Source organism: Meriones unguiculatus, chromosome 2 (assembly GCF_030254825.1).
Source record: "Meriones unguiculatus strain TT.TT164.6M chromosome 2, Bangor_MerUng_6.1, whole genome shotgun sequence".
Lineage (NCBI taxonomy): Eukaryota > Metazoa > Chordata > Mammalia > Rodentia > Muridae > Meriones > Meriones unguiculatus.
The window spans coordinates 1382933-1397690 of NC_083350.1; the positions used below are offsets into that span (position 1 = coordinate 1382933).

The window sequence follows — 14758 nt, forward strand, 5'->3', positions numbered from 1 at the left end:
AATGGGGGTGAGGAGGACAAGCAAAACACAAAACAAAACAAACAAACAAAAAAAAAAATTCATGTGGAGCAGAGCAAGATTTGTTCACTCCTCATCTAAACTGTAAAATTACACTTAGCTAAAGTTCCTACTGCTGAAAAGATCATGTAATAAAGGACACAGGAACCAGACTATCTAAGCTCGGTCTGACCTAAAAGCCTCCTGAGGACTACATTTCATGGTAGCAGAAGGTGCAAGTCTAGCTTCCAAGGGAGGGAATCAACCAAAAGTCCTAACTAGCTTAAATAAGGTGCCTGTGAACTATAACAACTGGCACAGCACACTGACCCTACAGCTGCAGTAGTGGCACCCATACCTTGTTGGTAACCAATTTCCTCTACAAGAAGGAAATGATACCTAGAACTACAACCCTAGCCAAGTAGCCAGGGGTAGTCATGGATCTCATAGGAAAAGCTATCAGAATTCCTTATTTGCTTTTACTTCTTTGCCTGAAGTTGAAGCCTCATGAAAATTTCCCCTTCCATATCCACTGATGTTATCTACGCTCAGGTCTTGTTTAGGCAGTCATGTTGATGAAGACTTCACAGACAGAGCTTCTCTGACATTTCTAGGAGATAAAATCTTACAGCAAACTTTCTGTTCATCTGGGTTTTACAATCTTTCAGTATTATTCTTCTGCCATGATCCCTGAGCCTTAGGAAAATAATCTTCCTCAGAGAAGAACCCCCAAATTGCTATCCAATACCAAAATGTCTACTCTGAAATCACATGAAGATAAGTAACAAATGGACTGTGTGTGTGCGTGTGTGTGTGTGTGTGTGTGTGTGTAAAGCAATTCAAGAAACAGAGCCCATGAATTTGAGAGAGAGCAAGGCATGGAGACATGGGAAGGGTTGGAGGGAAGAAAGAGAAGGAAGAAAATGATGTGGTTATGTTTAATTTTTCATTGCTTATTTATTCTACTCACACACTTCTCTCATATTACATCCTGACTGCAGATCCCCTCCTTCCTAACCCCCCAGTTTCTCCCCTCTACCCTAGATCCACCCTCTTCCTCCATTTCCCATCAAAAAAGAGCAGGCCTCCCAAGGATATCAGCCAAACATGGCATAACAAGTTACAACAAGACTAGGTAATACCATCATGTCAAGGCTGGTAGAGGCAACCCAGTAGGAGAAAAAGGGTCCCCAAAGCAGGCAAGAGTCAGAGACAGGCCCCGCTACCACTGTTAAAAGCCCCACAAGAAAACCAAGCTACACAACCATAACAAATATGCAGAGGATCTAAGTCAGACCTATACAGGTTTCCGTTTGTGGATTCAATGTCTGTGAGCTCCATGAGGCTTGGTTAGTGGATTCTATGGGTCGTGTTCTTCTGGTGTCCTTGACCCCTCTGGCTCCTACAACCCTCCTTCCCCTCTTCAGCAGGATTCCTGAGTCCTGCCTAATGTTTGGCTGAGGGTCTCTGCATCTGCTCCAATCAGTTGCTGGATGAAGCCTCTCTGATAAGGATTATGGGAGGCTCTGGTCTATGAGTATAGCAGAATACCATTGGGAATCATTTCATTGCCTTTTTTTTTTTTTTTTTAAAGTAAATTGTGTTTGGCTCTATCTTGGGTCTCTGGGCAATCAGCCTCTGGTTCCTAGCCCTCCAGGCAGTGTCAGGCATGGGCTCCATCTTGTAGCATGAGTCTCAAGCTGGACCAGCCATTGGTTGGCCACTCCTACAAGTTCTGTTCCACCTTTTCCCCAGCACATCTTTTAGGCAGGACAAATTGTAGGTCACATGTTTTGTGGTGAGGTGGTGTCCCAATCCCTTCACAGGAAGCCTTGGCTAGTTACAGAAGGTGGCTGCTTCAGGCTGTATCCCCATTATTAGGAGTCTTTGCAAGAGTCACCCTTGTAGATTTCAGGGAGTTTCTATTACATTAGGTTCCTCCCTGACCCACAAATTGCTCCCAATTCCAGTGTCTTTCCCAAAGCTATTTCCCTCCATCCCTGTGGATAGCTCAGTGGTTAAGAGCACTAACTACACTTCCCAATGACCTACATGGTTTAGTTCTCAGCACCTGCATGGCAGTTCACTACCATCTGCTACCCTAGTATGAGGGGATCCACTGACCTATTCAGGTATCAGGCATGCATGTGGTGTACATGTATACATGCAGACAAAACACCCTCACACATAAAATATGTTATAATTTAGATAGATAGATGATGGATGGATGGACAGACAGATACACAGACTTACCCAGTACATCCTTGATGCACACAATGAGAACTCGAATGACATTAGTTATAAGAGGTTTCAAGAGTTCATCCCGTGTCACAAGGCTAGGATCTACCAACAGACAGGACTGCAAAAGCTGGGACAAAGAGGACAGGTATTCCAAGAGAAAGGAAGCCTATTTGCAAAAAGAGATAAAATATAATAAATAAGTAGATCTCATGGAAAACCTACCAGGGGCATCATGGTGCTTTACTTTTCTACGTGCTATGTATAAAATACACTTACTGAAGCACTAAAAACAGCGCTCCTAACTTATGTGCTATAAGCCTGATGTGCATCAGGCAAAGCGCAGTTTCCAATACTGCAAGCGCGTCAGTAACGGCACATTAGCACTATCAGGTACATCACAAGTAAACAAAACGGTATTTTCAGGGCTGGTTTTTATATTTCATTCAAACGAAGTCTTTCTATTTTTAAAGTAGGTAACTTGTGGAACCAATATCCTAGGAGAAGCACTGAGAGTATTTAAAACCAAAATAAACCAGTTTGTAAAGAAAGATCTGATTACAAAAATATTCCTTAAAGTGCATAAGTATGGAAGAAAATGCATCTAGTCTACTAGCCTAGCTATTGTTATTAATAAAATACATTTTTACTTTTAGTTATCCTTAAATGAAAAAAATTCTTAAATACAAGAGAAAAAATTAAATTTCCATGATGCACAATAAAACTAGCTCTGGAATTTTCTTAATGCTCATACTACAGGTAACACACACAAATGTCCTTTCAACATGTGCTCTGCATGGGCAGCAGTTGAAGAGCTGCAGCAATGCCTTCTGTGCTTACGGCTCTTTGGCAGAGCGTTCTTACCAGGGGTCTTACGGCATGGACAGCGGTTGAAGAGCTGCAGCAATGCCTTCTGTGCTTACGGCTCTTTGGCAGAGCGTTCTTACCAGGGATCTTACGGCGCTGCACTAAGGCCACTTTATGTCTACGAGTACAGTTTGTCACTCACCGTGGTCTGATGCTCTGAGAACATAATTAAGAGTTGGGAACTGGTCTTCATTTATGAAGGTATGCACGCCTCCATAGTACATGGTCTCAGACCACTGAAAAATAATTTGTTCTCTTCTTCTTTGAGCATGAAATTTCTTTATAGAATATGCTAGCTTATTTTATATTATATAAAAGTATAAGTACCTCTATCCTTCACAAATTCCTTATAAAGAGTTTGAAGATTAATTTGCTTATTTTTGTAACACTTTTGTTGTTTCCTATTGTTAGAGATGGTCTCATGTAGTCTGGGTAGGCCTGGCATTCACCCTGTACTTAAAGTTGACCTTGAACTTCTGATCTTCCTGCCTCCATCTCCCAAGTGCTGAGATTATAGGTATACACCATACTCAGCTTCGTAAACTCTTTGTAATCTCTTCATCTTTGGTCCTAATAAAGTTATAGAAAACTTAATCTCTGAATACTGGAAATACTATAAATAAATATATATTGTAAAAAAAAATATAGGGCTGGAAAGATGGCTCAGAGGTTAAGAGCACTGGCTGCTCTTCCAGAGGTCCTGAGTTCAATTCCCAGCAACCACATGGTGGCTCAAAACCATATATAATGAGATATGGCGCCCTCTTCTGGCATGCAGGCACGCATGCAGACAGAACATTGTATACATTATAAATAAATCTTTTTTAAAAGAAGAAAACAGGAAACAAGCTAGGAATCTGCCACAGAGGGCCTCTGAAAGGCTCTGCCCTGCAGACTATCAAAGGGCCAACTGTTGGGCAATGTGCATGGAATCTTATGAAAGAAGTGGGAAATAGTAAGATCTGGAGAGAACAGGAACTCCATAAGGAGAGCAACAGAACCAAAAAATTTGAGTACAGGGGTCTTCCCAGAGACTCATACTCCAACTAAGTACTAGGTATGGAGATAACCTAGAACCCCTGCACAGATGTAGCCCATGGAAGTTTAGTGTCCAAGTGGGTTCCATAGTATTGGGAAGAGAGACTGTCTCTGACATAATCTGATAGGCCTGCTCTTTGATCACCTCCCCCTGAGGGGGGAGCAGCCTTACCAGGCCACAGAAGATGACAGTGCAGCCACTCCTGATGAGATCTGATAGACTAAGATCAGAAGGAAGGAGAAGAGGACCTCCCCTATCAGTGGACTTGGGGAGGGGCATGCGTGAAGAAGGGGGAGGGAGCATGGAATCAGGAGGGGAGGAGGGAGTGGCTTATGGGGGATACAAAGTGAATAAAGTATAATTAATATATATATATGAACTCAGTGGAAAATGTGAAAAAAAGCTGAATTGTTTTGTAAATTAACCACTTAAACTTAATAAACTATCTTTTTCTATTTATGATGTTCTTTATATAAAAAAAAAAAGCACAAAAATAAAAACCAAAAGCCTGTCAATCACACACTCTAACACACTTTGCCTGCTGGTGACTGTAACCCTCTGCCTCAGACATCCATGGCTGCTTTCCTTTCCAGGCCACATCTCTGCTCATCTTTGCACTACTCTGCCCTACAGGGTTTTTTTTGTTTGTTTGTTTTTTTGTTTTTTTTTTTTTGACCACTCTGTAGCAACTGCTCCCCCTGTGACACACCCTTGTAACCAATGTCACTCATTTTTTTCCCCACAGCATTTGTCACTATCTGGTAACATATTTCATATCTCATCTATGATTCTATGTGTCCTTTGCACCCAATCTATAGATTCTTTATGGGCACAGATGTTTGCTTTGTATCAACCACAACTAGAACAGAATCTGGCAAATATTAGAGAATTTTCTGAATTCCGATACAAGCATCAATGGCTGAACAAGCATTAACCCATGTAATGTAGGCAGCACTGTGGATCACCATGTGCTCTGGAACCAACCTGCATGATCAGCACTCCTTGCTCTGCTCTGTGCTGTGTGAGATCCCTCAACCTCCATTTCCTTTGTAACACGATGGAACTAATGATACCTCGTGTTATTTTTGTGCATACACTTATTCAGACAAGGACCCATAAATGTTTAATGCTATCAGGGCTCTACACTGTACATTCAAGACACAACTGCAGGCAAGACTCTGCCCTCATTGCTAACTGTGCTTTCTAGCCTCATTTTCCCCTCACAGATGCTGGTCAAACAATTTTGGATTCCTAGCTGTTTCTTGTATAGACCAACCACACTTTTATTCCAGAGGCCTTGCTATGCCTACAGGACCATTTTCCTCACTTCAAATCAAATATCATGATTGGAAAGGTTTTCCTTGACAGCCTAAGTACATCAGGGATCTGCCTCAATACCCGAGAAGGTCCCTTGTTTTCCTTTTTTCTTTTGAAATGCTTATCATCCTAAGAAATATATGGATTTGTTAACTATTTTACCAATCTAAGGGGAAAGGTCTTTGTTTTAATGATTCTAAACCAGAGAGGTTATTTAGTGAAGACTTGTCAATTGTACCACCAAAAGAGTAAAGAGAAGTATATCCTATGAATAAGTTAATTCACATAAAAATACTACACTAGAAAGAGCAATGCGCTTTGCATTTCCAAGACATCCTAGCCTTCTGTGTGCAGAGTGCAACACAAAAGACACTTCCCTGTCCACCCAGCACCCCTCAACCACGCAAAACACATTGCCAAATTAAAATCCAGTCTTTAAATAAAATTTCTAATACCAACAACTATACAGGAAATTGTTTATTTTACATACAGAACCTAGGCATGTACCTCAAATTAGGTGAACAGATGTGAAGGAAAAATTAAACTTTATTTGGCCACCTGGCTAAATGTTTTCAGATTTTTTTTTTTTTTTGAAAGATGGGGTGGTGCCACTGCCCTTTAATCCCAGCACTCGGGAAGGCAGAGGCAGGTGGACCTGGTCAAGGCCAGCCTGGTCTACACAGAGAAACCCTGTCTCAAAAAAAAACAAAATATAAAGTGAAAAAGAAAAGAAAATATACATGTTAGTCTAACAACTTCAACCTAGCTGAAAATAAAAGACATCAGAGACAGTGTAAAATCATAGGAGTAAGCAGGCTATGCCAACACCCCATTATAAAGCAGTGCTCCAAGAAGCGACAAAACATTTATAGCTGAGTAGTGATGGAAGTAGGGGAAGTATCCACTCTTCTTTTCTCCCATCCCTCACATGTGCAGTGACCGCCATCTTTTTTATGGACCCTTAAGGCAAAGCAAGCCAGGGCACAGGGAGAGGCGTATTCAAGATGCTTACCTGAGCCAGAGTGTATTCAACAGCATATGACACAGGCAGCGGGGTCTTGAGGTCCTGGATGCACCTCTCTAGGAGGGAGGCATCCACAGTGCTGTGAGGGATAAAGAACACCCGTAGATGGTCACTATGCTTCTTGTTAAAGACAAACTCCACAAGTGAAGACAACTAAAGAGGGAGGGCTTTTACAAGCATATATAGATATTTTCCCAGAGCTGAGGACCAAGCCCAGGGCCTGGCTCTTCCAAGCGCTCTACCACTGAGCTAAATCCCCACAAGTAAATATTTAAGGAGCATTAAACAAACAAACAAACAAACAAACAAAAAACCGAAAAAATACTGTTAGGTAAGTGTGAAAAACAAAGAATTCTAAAAAATGAAACTGTCATATTTAACATCAGTTTTCACCTGAGAAGAAACCAAACTGAGGAACTGCCTCCCTCATATTATCCTGAGGGCATGTCTGTGGAGCTGCTCTTAACTGCTAATTGACTTGAGCAGGCCTAGCCTTGGGGGGGGGGGGGGCGCTATCCTTGAGGAAGTGGACCTGGGTGGTATGGGCAGCTGAATAAGCCTGAGGGAGCAAGCCAGTTAGCACTCCTCCCTGGCCTCTGCTTTAGTTCCTGCCTCAGCTCAGCTCATCTTCTCTTGGTGACTCTGGCCTGACACCTGTGAACCTAATAAACCCTTTAGTTACCCAGGCTGCTTTGGGGTAGTGTTTTATTACAGCAACAGAAAACCTATGACAGAAACATTGGTTTTTTTTTTTTTTTTTTCAGTTCTATCTTCACATCCCAGAAGAGAGAGAAGGCAGTATGAACTGGCAAAGAAAAAATATTTCAGACAGCACTGCTTAAAAGTCAGATAAAAGAAGAGAAAGTCAGATAAATTAAAAGAAGAGAAAGTCAGATAAATGTACCATGCAAGCGGTTAAAAGAACACAGGCATGCTGAAAGATGAGAGAAATCATTCACCACAAACAAGAAGTATCTAGACACTAACTTTCCTCACACTCACCTCTTTAAGCTGGGGCCAGCAATACTCTCTAAAGGACAAGGAATAAACTACAAACTTACATAGGTCTGAACACAATAACAAAGGCTTTGCCCCGATGATAAAAACATCATCAGATGCTCATTAACATTGGAAAAATTAAAAATTCAAAGGATCAAATCATTGTTTCCTTAAATTCTACCAGAATGTTTCTGATGAGTTTAGTTTCCCATGACAAAATACATACAAATGAAATTCAACAGTGAGTTTCAAACTGGGAACATTATTCTGATATGACTGCTGGAGAAAAGAATCCTCAAACTTCTTCATGTCCTGTCATGAATAACCACAGGGATTACACTACATTCTGTGACTATGCTAGACGGTTCATGAGGTCGAAAGCCATCTCAGTCTTCAAAATTAGAGAAAAAACCTTTCTGACCTTAATGTAACAGTCAAGCAAGAAGCCAATACAAGTATATTAATAGAACAGAGGGAAGTAACAACAGCAACAACCATGAAGACAACGGTGGCGAAAGGCCTGGAACTTGGTGGGTGTAAGAACAAGAGAATATACTGCCGGGCACACAGAGCCTGTGTCTATTCGTCTCTACTCCCACTTACCTGCAGAGAAGCTCTATGAGATGGGCTTGTTGAAAAGCACTTGCAGTATCTCTCGGAGTAACTGCCAAGAGGTTGTCTAAAAGGCTACAGATTGCTGACAGCAGGGATGGAGTAACAAGCATGATCTGCTGTTGACGGGAAGCAGACAACGAGGAGTCACGGGGTCGCGCTGACCTGGTTTCACATTGACCTGTTATTTACAAAGAGCATGAAAGTTATTCAGTTTACCTCATGGTAATTAACAAAATTTATAAGTTCTCATAGCACATGAGAGTTCCTAAAGATAGTGAGGTAGGTGGCTGGTTAATTCTCCTAACTGTGTAAATGTAGCACAATTTCTGTATCCACTCCTCAACTGAGGGGCATCTGGGCTGTTTCCAGCTTCTGGCTATTACAAATGCAGATGCTATTGACATGGTTGAGCAAATGTCCCTGTTGTGTCCTTTAGCAAACTTTGGGTATATGCCTAGGAGTGGTATAGCTGGGTCTTGAGGTAGCACTATTCATAATTGTCTGAGAAAGCACCAGATTGATTTCCAAAGTGGTTGTGCAAGTTTATATTCCCACCAGCAACGGAGGGTTCCCCTTTCTCCACAACCTCTCCAGCATGTGCTGTCACTTGAGTTTCTGATCTTAGCCATTCTGATGAGTGTAAGATGAAATCTCAGGGTCGTTTTGATTTGCATCTCTGATGACTAAGGATATCGAACATTTCTTTAAGTGTTTCTCTGCCATTCGATATTCCTCTATTGAGAATTTTCTGTTTATCTCCGTACCCCATTTTTTAATTGGATTACTTGATTTGTTGGTGTTTAACTTTGAGTTCTTAATATATTTCAGATATTAGCCCTCTGTCAGATACAGGGGCAATCTCTGACATGAACTCAGTGGCTAGCTCTTTGATTACCTCCCCGAGGGAGAACCCTTACCAGGCGACAGAGGAAGACAATCCAGCCAGTCCTGATTAGACCTAATAGGGTAAGGTCAGATGGAAGGGGAAGAGGACCTCTCCCTATCAGTGGACTGGGGAGGGGCATGGGAGGAGATGAAGGAGGTAAGGTGGGATTGGGAGGAGATGAGAGAGGAGGCTACAGCTAGGATACAAAGTAACTAAACAATAATTAATATAAAAATTAAAATTTAATTTAAAAGAATAGTATGTAAAACTCTCAATGCATCCTGCTTCAATCTCTCACTAGTCACCATACCAAAACACTCTAGAAATTCATGACAGCTTAAAAGTAAAATCTACAGGAGAAGAGGGAGGGAGGGCAGGATTGGGAGGGAATGAAAGAGGGGGCTACAGATGGGATACAAAGTAAATAAACTTTAACTAATATAGAAAAAATTTTAATTAAAAAAACAAAGTGACTATATTTAAATAAATAAATCAATAGTTGCAATAGGTAAACAAGTATCGTGACTTGAATGGTTGCCTACAATTTTCTTTGCTTGCCATTAAGTCTGAGGGTAAATGTTTATGAATTACTTCCTAGATGAACTTGTTTGTAGTCCACATTACTTTCGCACTTTGTTAGTTCTAATTTTCTTTTTTCTTTGTATCACATGAAACATAAGATACGGTTAGGAAAGTCTAAGCCAAGAAGAATATGTAAGAAAAATCAGTATGCCCACTGCAGAGCCATTTTTACCTTGTTCTTACCCTCATGTGTTTCCTCCCTGACGTGCATTTACTCTAATAACTAAGCTCCAGTTTTCTATTATAATAAATGAAGATATACATTTAATTTTTATTTTACTGTTATTTAATATATAGTTCATATTATATATTATCTTATTTAATATGTATATGTACATTATATGTAATGCATATTATATATAATATATATTATATAGTATATGCTTATATATATTCATATAATGTAACAATTCATAATTTAATGTTTTTAATTCCCCTTTTATTATTTTAATCTGTATATTTGGTTCCTCTGCGTGTATGTTTGTGCACCAGACACATGCCTAGTACCTGCAGATGCCAGAGGAACTAGAGTTACAGATGGCTCAAAGCTGTTATTTGGGTGCTGGAAATCAATCCAGGTCCACTAGAAGAGTAACTTGTTAAGTATATATTTTTAGTGTGGTGTGTGTGATGTGTGAGAATGACCAGGTATACACATGTGGAGTCAGAGTCTACACGGGGTATTCTCCTTGTTTTCTACCTTATCTTCTGAAGCAGAGTCTCTTCCTCTCTCTCTTTGAACCCAAACTTCAGCAGAGCAGCTAGACTGGCTGTTCAATGAACCCATTTGTCTACCTCTTTCTGCCCCCTGCACTGGCATGAAAAACAAAGTGTTACCACAACCAACTTTTCACATGAGAGGTGGAGAACTGCACAATCAGCACTTTGCCCACAGAGCCATCTCCCTAACCCATTTGGATGCCTTCTTTACTAATCAATATTTTGGAGGGAATTACTATGTACCAATTTGAAGATATCCTCCTTGACTTTTCAATAGCTGAATCGTTCATTACGCAGACATAATTTAAAACCACCCTCCTGCTTTTGGAAATCTGGGTGTTTCCCATATTTCCTAATTGCAAATAATATTTCATTAAATAATCATATGTATATGTATTTTCGTATTTTTAGAGATGCGTTAGATTCAATATCTAATGAATCTATAAATGCATTTATAGATTCATTAGATATTGCCAAGTTCCCTTCCAAAAAATGTTACACTAATTGCATTCCCTCTTATAATTTATAAAAGTGTTGTTTTCCGTAGCCTGGCCAGGAAGATAAACTGCAAGTGCTTTTTAATAGTTGGCAATTTAATTTAATAGCTAAGAGAGAAGGTCAGGGCATGATATAGTATTGATTTGTACTTATCTGGCAATCTAGGTTCCTCATATCTTTTGTGCATATCTGCCTCCTGTCTCTGTTTACTTTTACATGTTATCAGTTTTTTCCTTCTTAAGAATTAGGAGTGCTTTATATGCTCATTAGCATTTTAGTAATAAATGTTGCAAATACGTTAGTTTGTCAGGTAAACTCTTCACTTTATGCTACTTTCTGCCACATAAGTTGTTTTTACTTTTATTATTAAGTGTAAAATGTATCCTTTTTATTGCATTTTGAGACAAAATTAGAAAGTCTTCTGTGCAGTTTAATAAACATCCACTCATATGTTTTTTCTAGTATTTATATAATTTCACTTTGTACACTTCAATATAAATACAACTTAAAGCAGAGTTGATTGTGGTTCAAATACAAAGAGTGAAACATACTAGCATTTATAAAATACATTGCAGGGAGCAGAAGATTTAGGATGTACCTAGCATGAGCATATGTTCCATGCTCGCCTGCAGAACACAAATAAAAATATACTGAAGGTTGTTCATGTGATTTCTAGTAACATAAAGACCCATAGATTTTGTTTCAAATGACTACACAGCCTTACAGAATGCATTCAACTATAATCTCTTCACTTTCAAGTTAACTACTATTAAGTTTTTCCTAAAAGAGGGTTAAAAAATAGAATGAATATGCAATGCATATTGATTCAAATACTAAATATTGTTCAACTAATAACCACTTCGATTTTTTTTTAAGAGAAAAAATGTTTAGGGAAGCCTAAACCACGTCCATACACACTGAACTGTTTCTTTAAATGACTTTTTTTTAAAGTATGTAAATGTAGGGGTACATAAGAGGACAGGTACCCTATGAAATCCCTGAAGCTAAAACTGCAGTTAGCAATGAACAGCTCAGCAAGGGTGCTGGCAGCCTAACTTGGTCCCTCTGAAACAACAGTAGCACTCTTACCTTCTGAGCCATCTCTCTAGCTGCTCAAACTTTTTGCTAGCCAAATTCTCATTTATTAGTTCACAGCATTTGTTTTATTAATTTCTGATTATTATCCTACCATGCCTGTGATTTGCTTAATTAGAAATCTGTTTTCCAGATATTACTTTAAAATCTGTCTGGACTTTCTCTCTTTTCATTCCTCCTTCCCTATGCACCTCTTTCTACCTTATATTACAGTAGATTATCTCCCTAACAGAAAGCAATAACATGAGTGGCTCAGGACATAGATCAATGGATAAAGTGCTTGTCATGCAAGCATTGGGACTCGAGTTCAGATGCTCATCACCCGAGTAAAAGCTGGGTACAGCAGCAAACGCCTGCAATCCTAGTGCTCGGAGGTCAGCACAGGCAGATCACTGGTCTCCAGTAAGCTCCAGATTTAGAAAGAAGCCTTGTTTCAAAACACAAAATGGAGAGGAGTTGGGCATAAAATTACATCCATGCCTTGGAGAAAATGGCAGTTATTAGCTGCTGGAAGAGAGACAGTTTTCTCTAAGACTGTAGCCACTGACAAGCTAAACATGCTCTGTGGAGGAAAACAAATCCAAAAATGTCTGGACAGCACACATCTTGAAAAGTTTTGTGGTAGTAAATGCCTTTAATCTCAGCCCTTGGGAAGCAAAGGTAGGCAGAGAGATCTCTATGCATTCAAGGCCAGCCTGGTCTACAAAGGAAGTTCAAGACAGTCAGGAACACAGAGGGAAACCCTGTCTTGGGGATAGGGAAGAGGGGGTAGATCTGGGAGGGTGAATATGCTCAAAACACATACAAAACTCAAAATTCTCAAAGAACTAATAAAGAAAGTATAAGGAAAGGCCTTAGCGCTGTAGGAAATTCAGAGAAACATTCTGCATGGCTAATTCCCTGATGATAGAATAGTGTTTGGCTAGCTCCAAAGAAAGGGAGAAAATTCCTCCCCTATCATTAAGCTGGGGGAGGGGCATAGGAGAAGAAGAGGGAGGAAGGGTGGGATTGGAGGGGGTGAGAGAGGGAGCTACAGCTGGGATACAAAGTTAATAAACTGTAATTAATAAAAAATAAAATAAAAAAAAGGGAGAAAATTGTGCTCAAAGCTCTTTAAGGAAAAAATAAAAGATGCTCAAAAAACTTAACCCATGTGGCTCAAGTGGACATGGTACAAAGGAAGTGTGAGGCTTGCATAGGACACTCAAGAGAGTAACACCTGTTCAGACTTAGGGAGTTTGCACAAGTTTTCTAAGAATGTTCATGAGGAAGTAAATGCCACACTGGTTTCATCCTGAAGTAATGATGGAATACTGTTCCAAAGGCCTTTGTTTTGCAACTCTTTAGTTTACAAGTTTCTGTGCTGTTAAAAAAAAAAATTAAAGGCAGGATGATTGGAAGATTCCTAATGTCAACTCTGGGCTACAGAAACACAAGGTGGGGGGGGGGGGCAAAGATAAAGGAGGGAAGGAGGGAGAAAGGGAGGGAGGGAAGGAGGGAGAAAAGGAGGGAGGGAGGGAGGGAGGGAGGGAGGGAGGGAGGGAGGGAGGAAGGAAGGAAGGAAGGAAGGAAGGAAGGAAGGAAGGAAGGAAGGAAGGAAGGAAGGAAAGAAGGAAGGAAGGAAGGAAGGAAGGAGGACCTTCACACACACAAAAGAATACCTTGATTCACAAACTGGTCAGGCTCAGTTTCAGGAAGTGCTGATGGCAGCAGGGGCTGAGCCTCAGCACTGCCCACAGAAGACACCACCTGTGAACCAGACAGGGTACTTTACTCATTAATGTTGCATCATGGAAAATGAAACAAACAGCAGATATGCACAATATCCTTTTAAAAGCAGGTTTTAAATGAATTTTACCAGGTAACATAACTACAAAACACTACATCTTGAGTTATAACTAGTTTTCAGATAATGGCATTTTCTCCGACCTCTTTTAGGAACTGTTAAAATGTCATCCCTGAGTCAGTAACTCAAGAGCCAATTCTGATTTGAAGCCTGATTACAATTTAAGTTTCTGATGTTAGGAGAAAGGACTTTGGCCAGCTCAAACACAACTCTGGCGGGCCTTGCCCCTCTCCCCAATTGCCTCTACCTTGCTAAAAACCACTAGATAGCATTCCTAAAGTTAGGTGCCAAGGTCTATTCCCTTATTTGGCTACTTCCTCCTGTGGCTGACTACCAGGGGCCAGGTATGAGACTACTGAAGTCCAGCAATCAAAAGCCTCCTCTTGCTCACCTAATTAACATGTCCAATTAAAGTTAAACACCTCATCTTAACATGGGGTTTCCCCTTATAAACCACTGTTTTCCTATGTGCCATGTCTGTCTCCTCTCTATTCCAGAGGCAGTCCTTTGTCCTCTGGGACAAACATCCCTCCTCCCTCTCACTTATTCCTTTCTCCCTCATCCTCTATCTCCTGTCTTTCTCTCTTGTTCCCTGAATCCTGATCCTCTGAGGCAAATAAATCTCCTTGGTGCTGAGAATTTGGTCCTGGGGATCCAACGCCAATACTTTTTCTTTCATAAGCAAAGTATGGCTCCCATTGCCAAAATTTTTAAAGACTTAAGATCTATGCTTATTTATGTAAGAATTATTGGTTTTGAGATTCTTACATTACTTTAGATGTATCTGCTGTGTATGAGTGTTTTGCCTACAAGTATGTATGTTTACCATCTATGTGCCTAGTGAACATGGAGGGCAAAAAAGAAGGCTTTGGATTCCCTGGAACTGGAGTAAACTGAACCTGAATCCTTTGCAAGATCAACTGGTGCTATTAACTGCTGCACTATCTCTCCAGGCCCCATTTTCTCTATTTATAATAAAATGGTTGATTTTTATGTTCAGATTGTACTCTTTAAGTTTTAATAATGCCTATAAAA

General features: G+C 40.2%; 1 protein-coding gene across 1 annotated transcript in view; it reads right to left on the reverse strand.

Moving 5' to 3' along the window:
* Positions 1-14758, reverse strand: part of Rttn (rotatin) — a 165977-nt gene that overhangs the window by 33453 nt on the left and 117766 nt on the right. The window contains exons 35-38 of the mRNA XM_060376958.1: positions 13539-13626; positions 8085-8274; positions 6471-6561; positions 2251-2404 (exon numbers count right to left, since the gene is read on the reverse strand). Coding sequence (XP_060232941.1) covers positions 2251-2404; positions 6471-6561; positions 8085-8274; positions 13539-13626 — 523 coding nt within the window. The remainder of the gene's footprint in view (positions 1-2250; positions 2405-6470; positions 6562-8084; positions 8275-13538; positions 13627-14758) is intronic.